This window comes from Talpa occidentalis, unplaced genomic scaffold, assembly GCF_014898055.3.
Source record: "Talpa occidentalis isolate TD23 unplaced genomic scaffold, MPIMG_talOcc4v2.1 talOcc4.2, whole genome shotgun sequence".
NCBI lineage: Eukaryota > Metazoa > Chordata > Mammalia > Eulipotyphla > Talpidae > Talpa > Talpa occidentalis.
This window is the reverse complement of record NW_023602073.1, coordinates 135556087-135568632: the sequence shown is the minus strand read 5'-3', so window position 1 is coordinate 135568632 and position 12546 is coordinate 135556087. Positions and strand designations below refer to the sequence as shown.

The 12546-nt window shown below is 36.6% G+C and overlaps 1 protein-coding gene across 5 annotated transcripts in view; it reads right to left on the bottom strand.

Moving 5' to 3' along the window:
• ADGRG6 (adhesion G protein-coupled receptor G6) overlaps positions 1 to 12546 on the bottom strand; it is a 128242-nt gene that overhangs the window by 64329 nt on the left and 51367 nt on the right. For all 5 annotated transcript variants that reach the window (XM_037520489.2, XM_037520491.2, XM_037520492.2 and 2 more), the window contains exons 3-4: positions 5781 to 6122; positions 2959 to 3582 (exon numbers count right to left, since the gene is read on the bottom strand). In XM_037520489.2, the coding sequence (XP_037376386.1) occupies positions 2959 to 3582; positions 5781 to 6122 (966 nt within the window). The remainder of the gene's footprint in view (positions 1 to 2958; positions 3583 to 5780; positions 6123 to 12546) is intronic.

The window sequence follows — 12546 nt, the reverse complement described above, 5'->3', positions numbered from 1 at the left end:
CAAAGGAAAGGGAAGGACAAGGGTCAAAACAGGGGAGGGAAGAACACAAGGGACTATGGTGATGGATCACGGGTGCTTTGGTGGTGGGAGAAATACAAAGTCTACACCTGAGGGGAGAAATCAAATATTGTCCAAAAACAAAGTACGTAAGCGAATAAATAAGTAAATTTAATAAAAATGAGGGGGAAAAAGCATGGTAACTTCCAGGAAAGCAAGTATTTTCCCCCAGAATGCACACTGGCCAGAAGAAGAAACAGCTCCTAGGCCTTTGTATTTCTCATCTAGGCAAAAATTTGCTTTCCTATTTCAGTACTACTCATCTTCTTCTAGTCCTGTCTATTCAAAAAAAAAAAAAAAGTCTAATCTATACTAGTTAGGACAGCACAGCTTTAAAGTCAAACTTTCAGGGTTCAATTTCTGGTTTGGGTGACACTGGATAAATTACTTAACATCTTCGTGCCTCAGATTTCTTGTCTACAAAATGGCATTAATAACAAAACTCACATCATAAGATCTATGCTGTAGGAAATAAGGCAATATGTGTAAAGTGCTTAAAACAGTGTCCAGTATAACAATGTCTTCAGTTTAAGTAGGTTTAAGTATTTGAAATTATGAATATGCTTAGCCAACTGTGTTTTATTACCTTAGTTTGTCATGACCTCAAATACTGCCCCACAGAAAGGCAAATATTAAATGGTCTATATTTTGACATTTTCATAATGGCCATGGATATGGAGAAAACAGGCCCCTAGAGTAAAAATAATCACCCAGAATATAGCATGTGCACCGTGGCCCTCTCTCCTTGCTGTTTACCACCCCACACCAGACACCTGCCAACTTGATCTCAATTTCCTTGCTGCTATGGGAAAGGCCTCGGGAGTTCCCGAGGGTTGTCTGCAGCTACTCTCAGACTGAGAGAGTGCCGGGAAACACCATTACCTCTTGCCAGGTCTGCAGTCTCCTGCTGGAACAGAGCCACCGTTTACCCTCATTCCAACAACCCAGAAGAAATACCTCTCAAATGACATCACTTCATAGGCTCTTACCATCTGCAGGGTGCCACAGACCATGTGGAGAGGTGTGGGACCCACACAGAGGGGAAGGTATGAGAGCTCCTCAGATCAGAAGTAAAAAAACACAGGCCAGGGAAACTAAACAGGTGGTTCCAGGACTCCACAATGGGTCCCACCGTGTTCTAAGTATTGGAAATGAATTTCTGGTAGAATATTCTCTAAAGTGTATGACTTGTGAATATCAGGCCCCTTCTTCTCTCATATATTAAGACCTATCTCAGTGGCTGAAAATTATGTTATCAACAAAGGACTGATCACAAAAATCTGCAAAGAGCTGATGAGACTCAACAACAACAAAGAAAATAATCCAGTCAAAAAATGGGCAGAAAGCTAAAAAGAAACTTCTCTGAAGAAGAAATGCAAATGGCCAACAGGCATATGAAAAAATGTTCAACATCACTTGTAATCAGGGAAATGCAAATCAAAACTACCATGAGATACCATCTAACACCAGTGAGAATGGCACATATTAAAAAAAAAACAGCAACAACAAATGTTGGCGAGGGTGTGGAGAAAAAGGAACTCTTCTACACTGTTGGTGGGAGTGCAAACTGGTCCAACCACTATGGAGAGCTCTGTGGAGATTTCTGGACCTACTAAACATAGAGCTTCCATATGATCCAGCAATTCCACTCCTAGGTATTTACCCAAAGGACACAGAAACATCAATTCCAAAGAGCACCTGCACCCCTATGTTTATAGCAGCACTATTTACAATAGCTAAGCTTTGGAAACAACCCAAATGCCCAAAAATGGATGACTGGATCAAGAAGATGTGGTACATATACACCATGGAATATTACTCAGCATTCAAAAAAGATAAACACATGCAGTTTGCAGCAACATGGATGGCGCTGGAAGGGCTCATGCTCAGCAAAATAAGCCAGAAAGAAAAAGAAAAATACCGGATGGTCTCACTCATAGCAGGAATCTAGAAAACTTAAATAAGGGACCAGGAAAATAAATAACTATAAGAAAGTGAAAATAAAAAAAAAAAAAAGAAGAAAGTGAAAATCAAAATCAACAAAAAACTATGAATCAGAGACACTCTATGAGGGTAGAGGGCGGGAGGGAAGGGATTGGGGTCAAAATAAGGGGGTTGCAATTGTATGGGGAATATAAAAATAAAATTTATTATTAAAAAAATGCAATAAATAAATAAATAAATAAATAAATAAAATAGGGAAAAAAAAGAAAATTATGTTATCAACACCTTTAATTTAGTCATACAACATTCAAAATTGATAATGAAATGTCTACTTTGTGTTTGAATAAGTCCAAGTAAAATAAGGAATTCCAGAAGGATAGAAATCTATTTTAATATAAATTTTTATTACATAGAATTATTCCCTAGATATTTTGCATTTAGCTGCTTTCAATATTATCACATTTAAAGATTCTTAGGGAGATTATTTGAAACAAAATATAAATCCTCAAATTTTCAAACAAAAAAAGTTTGAATGTATCCATAAAATGGATACATCTGATATTTAATACTGCTGAATAAATATCATTCCTTTGGATGATTTTTTTTAAGTAATATAATAGAAATTTCATCCTAAAATAATAAAGATTAGTTTTTACTGCAACATCTTTGTAATTAAAAATAATAACATAAATTTCTCTTATCTCAGTTCTGGGGTTAACATTTCTTTTGATATACTATAAATAATTATAACTGCTATTAGATAAGTGATAAGCTGGTATTTTATGACACAGGAACACCTTTAAAATGGTAGGACCAAAAGATTTCATTGAATGAGCATGGCTTGTAAGCAGATACTTGTGTATAATGTGTATGTACAAATATGTGTGGGTATGATTTCTTGTTTGTCGAACATATTCATAGAGCAATACAAAAAAAGTGACGATGTCACAGACTCACCACAACTAAGGTTGCTTTCAGCTTTCAGAGCTAGGATTGGGATATTCCAAAAATCATTTTGCCAGTCAACCACATTCCCCTTCGCACTGCAGCTGAGGTTGGAGAGAATTTGGGAATTCATAGTAAAATTCCACAGTCGGAAGTTGTACATGTCCCCTTTGAGAGAGGCGACTTCATTTTGATCAGAGCCCAAGGACAGCTTCCCACTCCGAGGGACAACTTTATTAATGGTAGAGTCACATGGGACGGTTTCATAGTTTCTTTTGAAACTGATACCAATAGAACCCAGAGAATTATTCCAAACGATGCAAAGCTGTTCAAAGCTGTCAGTGAAAATGTCTTCTTTATCCTTTACAGGTAGCACACTGTTTAGTAAGCATTTTGAGCCAGAAATAGATAAAAAGTAACCACTCTTGTTCTTTCCAAAACTGAGTAATTGTGTTAAGGATGCATCTGAATAGGAGAAAGCTGTCCAGTCATTGTCTTCCTTGCCAACTTTGGTGGCTTCAAAGCAAATTGTGAAAGCGCTGAGTTCTGGAATAGAGACACTTTTTGCAACAGATACCTGGTAAGCATCTAGAGTCTGCGGTAAAATGACCTTTTGATTCCTTAAAGACACAGCAACTAGGACAAAACAAAATAACAGATAAACAACATTAACTTTACAGATATGGGCAACAGGATGCAAAAATGTCTAATATACACAACCTTCCACCAACCTCTATTTATTACTTTCACCCACCCATTCCCCATCTCTCCCTTTCTCTGCCCATTCACCCTCTATGACCAGCTTTATAGTAAACCCACCCGTCTGGACTCTACCCATGGCTGGACCTCACATTTCAATTACATAGACAGTCAAGTTGATAACGAGTTTGGTGTTTTTTTTTTTTAAATCCCTGAACTGAAACACACACACACACACACACACACACACACACAAACCATCACTTTCAAGTTCTGGTTATACATTTTGATTTTCAGAACTAGTATTTTTCAAGTAATTTCTAAACATAATAGCTAAAAGTTCTGTTTTTCCTTAATAATTGTCTTTCGTTCTTCCCAAACCAAATCCCCTTCAGGCACACCATATCCTACTGCTTTATCCAATTGCCAGTCTATCTTAGGAACAAAGCAAAATGATTTCATGGGTGAGAGGGAGTCCATAAAAGAAATGGAATTTCAAACTATATTTTCTTTACATCTGGGCATCTGAACTAGATTTTCGAACTAGTAAAGAGTTAAAAGGGCAGAGGATCCTAGCTCTTCCACAAAGAGCTATGACCTTGGGCTTGATATTCACCCTGCTCTGTCTTAGCTCTTTGTAAAATAAAGGACAGTAGCATTTACTGCATAGGTGTTCAGTAATAATTAAATTAGTTAAAACATGCAAAGCAATAATGCAATACTTTGCTACAGTCAACATATAGCTACTATTGATTATTAATATAGATCACTAGTATTATATACATAACAAATTCAAATCATTAACATATTCAGCCTGCTCCTTTCGTGACATATGTGAAATTATTGAGTAATATAATGGTTTTAGCCCTATGCTAATATAATAGACACTGTGAAACATTATGATCTGATTTGGGAGAAATAGCTCTCTTCAAAAATAGTTTAATACTGGTTTCACATGAATGCTAATTTGAATGTATATTAATATACACCAAGATAGGTCTATGGTAAAAACATCATTTCAATATAAATATGCTAGCTAAGAATTCATGATAGAATTTAATAGAATCATGAATTTTTGTCTACTTTTTAATATAAAGCAGTTTAGATTCATTTGCCCAAAGGGATACTTGTATAATATGAAACAAGTGGTCTATATGCATTTCTAAAATTAAAAGGTTAGAAAGATATATATATGTACATATAAAATTAACATTTTATTATTGGTTATGATTAAGTATGGTTATACAGGTAATTCTAGCTAGCTATTTTTATTTTCAAATTGCATAGAATATTTTAATAATTCTTAAAACATTATATTTCAAAAATTAAAGCATGCATGCTTAAATCACCCACATATACACTGAATGTCAACCACAAACAGTAAATAACTGATGCCAAAACACAATTTATAATAACTCAGGTCAATCATTTTCACAGCTATACCTTCCTTTTCTGTTTCTTGGTTTTATACACAATATCTATTTAAGGAACTCAAGAGGAAAAAATGGGTATGACTATTTCTCATCATCTTGAGTTTTCTTTATGTTGAAACAAGTTTTAGTGATGAGCTTATTTAAATTATGATATGCCATTGTCTGGGAAATATATTTGATAAATGCTATTTTATTTCCTTCAATTGGCCATTTTCAAGGGACTTTTTCAGGCTATTTTGTTTATTAGCTTAAGTTATAAATAGCTCTTTTTATTTTAATTTATAAGCTAATTTCCTCTATTTGTACCCCAGCAGAGGTCCTTAAAAGGGCAACATTTTCAAAACCTAAAATAAAATTATTTCAAAATAGGAATGTTTTAAATGTTCAGTGAAGAGATGATAGAATTACAGATTTTAATTATTAGCTGTGGAATATCTGCAGTGTCTTCCAAACGGCCTTTTAATGTTCTACTTATAAACAATATAAAAGAATTCAGCTCTACTGTAACCAGATTTTGGATCTGGTAACTATATGCCACTAATGAGACTACTCAGAGAATATTAACAGATTCTTGCTCTTTAATTCTAATCCTAATCACTCACATTCACATAAAAGAGCATAACTCTGTCTTCTGGTCTTTGTGTTTATTGTAGAACATGTTAAGTGAAAGCAGAAGGTTGGCGCTGCCTTTGGTTTACATACCTCTGATGTAGCTGGCATTGAAACCTTTCTTCTGGATGCTAAAATCACTTGAAAAGGACACATGCATCTCATTCGCACTTGAGTTAAACGATAGGCCTTTGGCGGTTGCGCCACAAAATTTAGTCTGGCTCTCTCCATTATCAAGGGATAATGAGTCATAGATGCAATTGGGAGCTTCTTCAATGTCGAAGTCATTAAATGTTATCTGGATGATATAGCCAGTGGGGGCTCGCAGCGTCCACCCGCAGGCCTGGGAGTTAGGGTAGTCATTAGGGTAGCATGGAGAAGTGAAGGTCCCAGAAGGGCTGGAGAGGACAAGTCTGCAGTTGGCACATCCCCACACTGTTGGCCAGACACAAGAGAGACAGAGAGAAGGGCTGAGATCAGATTAGTATAATAAACCACGAATACCACATACTGGGGACAAACAGTAAACATTTTACAAAACCAAATATAACCATGAAAAGTAAAGGCAAGTGAAACCAGTTCAAAGAAAAACAATAGCTCAACAAAAATGTTAAAGAAAATACACACTTTTAAAGCAATGACTCTTAAACTGGGTAGGGGGAGGGGGTCATCTATTGTGGGAATCTGATGAAAGTTAGGGGTCCTCTCCAGTAAGAAGCAAGAGTCATCCAACTTGACATTCTGTTTTAGGGAGAACCAGAGGCCCTGAATGTCATGATGGATTTCACAAAGTTAAGAGTAACTGGGGTGAAGGGGTCACAAAAATATGAAGGTAGAACTCAGTGTTAAAAACTATGGATACAAAGAAAGAATCTCTTAGGAAATGTTTACATTGAAAGCTACCAATACAAAATTTTTTAGAGGGGTCTTGTGGTGGATTGTACTTTTTCTAAAATTCAAATAAAAAGCATCACCTAATGTGTGTGGAATATTCATAGTTCTGAAAGTACTTTCATTATCCAATTCTTCATAGTGGTAATTACACACCTGTTTGTTTATCTCACTTACGCATGCATTCAGAAGTACTTGCGTGTGTCTGATATGTCAGGCACTAGTCTAAATGATATATACCCATAAGCAGGAAGGGCAAAGTCTTCGAATGCTTCTTACACTTCAGTTTTAGACCCAAAGTGAAACAAATACTAAAGACAGGAGTTAATAAGAGGTAGGAAGATGGGGAACATGATCAATTATATCTCAATTATCACTTATGTAGGGCCTGTCCAACAACTGGAACCAGAAACCAAAATCAACTATTTTCTTATTTAGCGATGCTTTTACACTTACTATCATGTTATTCTTTAATATTTGTGTAAATGAAAACAGCAATCTCATTCAGCTTATTTTCTCGATTACAATTAAAAACACTGCCATAGAGAGTGCAAACTGGTCCAACCACTGTGGAGAGCTGTGTGGAGATTTCTGGACCTACTAAACATAGAGCTTCCATATGATCCAGCAATTCCACTCCTAGGTATTTACCCAAAGGACACAGAAACATCAATTCCAAAGAACACCTGCACCCCTATGTTTATAGCAGCACTGTTTACAATAGCTAAGCTTTGGAAACAACCCAAATGCCCAAAAATAGATGACTGGATCAAGAAGATGTGGTACATATATACCATGGAATATTACTCAGCATTCAAAAAAGATAAACACATGCAATTTGCAGCAACATGGATGGCGCTGGAAGGGATCATGCTCAGCGAAATAAGCCAAAAAGAAAAAGAAAAATACCGGATGGTCTCACTCATAGCAGGAATCTAGAAAACTTAAATAAGGGACCAGGAAAACGAATAACTATAAGAAAGTGAAAATCAAAATCAACAAAAAACTACGAACCAGAGACACTTTTAGGGGGGCGGGGGTGGGAGGGGAGGGATTGGGGTCAGAATGGGGGGGCTGCAATTGTATGGGGAATATAAAAATAAAATTTATTATTAAAAAAATAAATAAAAATAAAAACACTGCCATAGAAAGGACATATATACTTTCAAACAATAAAATCCTTTAACCCCACTAGTGGAAATTACTTTCAATTTATTGTGGCCCTCCCTCTTTTACTGAGTTAAGTAGAATAAATACAAAATGACTTTTCTTGAGAATGACAGTTATTGCAAATACCACTTATTCTTCTATGAGGCAGTCACAGATGCAACAGATATGTCATTCTACCCCAGTGAGGTTTTTCCTTTTTCTCTTCCCAGTGGCCACCTCATCTTGAGCACAGTTCTGCCTCGTCAACTCTGCTTCCCATCCATGTTGTCTAATTTGTCTGCCCTCTATTCTTCCTCCCAAAGTCTCCAACATCTTATACCAGGTTGAAGACACACGGGAAAACAAAACACCATCAAGTGTCCACCAAAGCCTCCTCTTATCCGGCTCAGGTGCACGTGTTCCTCTTCTTTGTAGCACAAATTGCGTGACTTTGATTTGTCAATGGAGCGCAACGAGCAGAGGGTATGCCTGACCATGTTCTCCATCATCTTTTTCCTCAGGACCACACTGTGTCTCTGGCAGTTTCAATACAATTGGACATTTATAAACAAACGGGAACATGTCCAAATTAAAGAATGACTAATTATGGTAAATGAAACTAAGCTTTGAAAAAAGCCTACACTTCTATTATGGAAACAACGATGTATGCCAATATAATATTTACTCATTATATAATACTCAATAAAAAAATTTTAAAAATGTCTACATCCAAAATAAATATAAAGAATGCCTGAGCTCTGGAATATCTCTTTGGACGGGGTTTTGGGGCTTTTCCAATTATTTCACTCATTGACCAGATTTGAGTTGACTGGGCCTCTGAGATAAATTTAGCTTCATGTGACTATACCTTGGGCTCAGGAGAAAGAAGTAATCCTAGAAAACTAACAATATTTATACAGTGATAGGCACTGGCAATTAAGAAAGGAAAATAAGATACAATCTATATATGTGTCATGGGAACATGCAGGTAGTATCATTTTCCCAAAATGAGTCAAGAAGCAAATAATGTTCATAACTTCCCTTACCCAGATAAATTATTTTCCTGCCAACATCTTCCCCAAGAGCATCAAGGTACAGGAAAGTTCAATCTGACTGACTACTATGTAATCTTGAGTAAGTGATTCTCTGTACCTCAGTTTCACCACCTTTATGCTGGTGCTATTAACACCACTGCCTCGCAGGGCTATGTGGGGAGTAAATAGGTGAGTACTAGAATGTTTTGGGAGCTATACTGGGCACATAGTTACCATGACTTTAGTGTTGGCTATTATTAATCATTATTATTATACAATATACAATACCTTTACAACTGTACTTTAGATGAGGAAAATGTCCATGTTAGTAGAAATTCCTTTTCCCTTAGGCACTCATTGGGATAGAAAACGCATAATATTCATTTAAAAAGCATTTAAAACATTCTTCTACATGATTATCATTTATGATTAGCATTTAGAGACAGTACTACTAAATAGTGGTCTTAACTGGATAAAATGTCACTTAAACTGAGCACAGAATCACTGTTCATTACACTTATAGATCACTTCACAGTAAAGGTGCTTTCACTTACACCATCTCGTTTGACATCTTAACCATGGGGATTAATACTATCTCCATCTTTCAAAGAACTGAATAGACTAATACAGATTAGATAACTTGCTTAAATCTAATTTACAGCAGGACCAAGTGTCAAACCAGCTCTACTGAATACAAGTAGAGTTTTTCTAGGAAATAAATAAGTGCCACAATTAAAAGATCCAGGGCAAAGTGGTGAGCTCAAGTACTGTTTTAGGAAATAGCATTTTTAATGGGCAATTTCTTAAACATAGTAGCATCACCCTAAAATTAATATATTTTAAGAAACTAATTTTTTTAAAGATTTATTTATTTATTTATACAAGCACTGGGTACAGTCAGAAGAGCAGGAGGGTGAGAGAATTCACCAGAGCCAGAGTGGTGAACGGAACAGGCAGGCTGACGAAGAAATACACTGCTGAGGGGAGCAGCAGGCAGCAGGAGAGTCTGCGCGCCATGTGGGACCTTTGCTGGTGGCCAGGGTTTGAACCGGTACTGCAGAGGCTGCCGGCAGATTCGCAGCCCAGCGCTCAACCGCTGCGCCACCAGGGGAGGCCCCGAAACTAATTTTTAAATATATTAGTAAAGTATGTTAGAGAGTCTAAAATACAGTGCTTTGGATTTGTCCATTTGAAGCAAACAAATGTCACTGCTAATTGATTCTTATGCTTTGAGCTAGTTCATTAAGAAATTACTTTGTTCTCTCCTAAAGGTAGGGTTACTTAAAAAGATGACTACTGAAGTAGCTACTGAATGGAGTCTTGGTAAAACCAGAGTGCACATATCTCCTACCCAACTCAAAATATCTGGTTCAAGATATTCTCAAAGACAGAGTACCATACTCACATCTATAATTAATAAATGCAAAGTTTTCAGGTAATTTCAACAAACAAGACAAATTCTACCCTGTGCTTGCAAATGTTTAGCAGTTATTCATTTACACATGAATAACTTGTTCGTTAATGAAACTGAAATCTAGAATGGAAAACCTCCCAGCTGTGCCAAAGCCTATAGCCACTTACAACAACTAGAGACAGAAACAATAACCACTATTTTACTGAGTTTTTTTTTTTTTATCTCAGAGATTTGGATTCTTCAACTTGTTACAAGTACTTCTCTGTAAGTTAAATACTATGTTCTTTAAAAATCTCTCAAAAATATCGCCCGCTGCTCCCCTCAGCAGTGTATTTCAGTCAATCTCCCTGTTCTGTTCCCCACTCTGTCTCTGGTGAATCCTCTCACCACCCCCCACACCTCTGGCCTGTACCCTAGTTCTTGTATGCATAAATAAATTTAAAAAAAACTCTCAAAAATAGTTTCAAGTCCAGAAAAATAAATCAAAAGAAATCAATTTTGCTGCTTTTAACACAGATCTGCACATGGCATAACCACTTTTCCAATAATGGTTTACATGGTGACCAAAATAAATGCATTTAAATTAAATCTTGTTCTTTATTTGAATGTCTATAAAACTGTTGCTAATATACTTGCTGAAAACCCGGCTGATGAAAATTATGTCCAGAAAATTTAATTTCCATTATCTTCTCAATTTGCATCTATTTAAAGTCATTGTTTGAATTATCGATGTGACTAAATTAAATTCTAATGAATAAAAAGTCCATTAGCTGTTTGGAAAGTATTAAGTTATTGTGGTTTCTGAAGATAAGATCCAAGAGACAGCAATTGACAGCTCTAAGGCCAGTTCTAAGGTCTAAACCACACCAAAGCTGGGATAACTTTATATTCCTGGTTGAGTAAAATCAACCATATGCAAGATCATTAAAATGTAAACTATAACTTATATTTTAGTTGCTGGCATGTATTCAATGACTGATAATATACAGAATTGAAAGACTTCATTCAAGTAAGTAAGTGGTTCAGGCCTCTGCAGATTTTTATTTTTTTTTCAGGATGGCAGGGAATCTGAAGACAATCTGGCTGTGACATCTGCAGTTCTGTTAATGTGACAGACTTGGCCAGCATCCCCATATTCCCTCACCACTCCTCTTCAAGCTCAGTGTTCAAAGATAGCATTTCCATGTAAGGCTGGGTCGAGCCGAAACCAGTGCCACTGGTCACTTCAATCCCCTGCTACAACTTCCAGCAGTCAAGCAAGGAGATCAGTTTCCTCCCAAACTCTTCCTAAAACATACTTTCCCCAGAGTTAACCAGAAAATTGTTTGATTTCCCTCTGCGCTGTTTCAACCTCAAAATGTTCTTTGGAAGCACCATGAATATGAAGTTACCGCAGTGACTTAAGCATGAGTTCAAAAAGGTACCACTTGACTTGAATCAGTTCAATTATGTTGCCATAGGTAGAAAACTAACATGAGGTTGAACTGAAGGTTACTTGATGAGGTACCCGTTGAGCTGGATGATTTTTTGAATTTCCAAGGACACTCACATGTACCACACCCTCAAACACATTTCTGTCTTCCATAATAGTCTTCATGTTTAGACTCCACATCCCATCTTTCCATAAGCACCGTGGTGTGAGAACATTCCATATTTAACTGCAAAGGTAATGCTTTCTGAAGATTCAAACAAGTGAACTGTTGCAAATCCTTTTACAGTCAGTATATTATCTAGTATACACACTCCTTGCAAGAGGATTAGATGCACAATATGTGTGCATACGCATACACACCTACACACATTTTCATGGGAAACTGCTCTGTGAAGCAGTGGTTAAGAAAGTGGTTCAGCCCTTTTTCTAGCTGTTAAAAAAAATCTAAAGGCAATGCATAATTTGAAGCAAACTAGCTAATTGGTCCACCACTTTATCTACCTCCTAATGAAGATGATCAAGTTTCCTGGCCCCTTCTACATTCCTGACTGAAAACCCCTGTAATAGACTCTGTATTAACCCTGCCCCATACCTTCCTGCTCTTTAAGGTAGCCTTCTAAATGCTACGGAAGATCACAAAATTGTACAGATTATTTATACAAAAAGAGATCTTATTCATCCCCTACAACATTTATTTCTGGACACTCCTGATTCTTGAGTCACTGTATCCCATAGCTTCTGCTTGCTTTCTTCCCACATTCTCTCTCTCCTCTAGGAGCATTCTTGCTGATCTCCTAGCCCTTAGAGTCTTTGCTATTCCAAGTATGGTCCTCAGACTAGCAGCAGCAGCAGCGGAATCAACTCAGTGCTTGTTACAGAAATAAAACTACCCAGACCTACTAACCCAAATCTATATTTTCACAATATCCTCTGGTATTT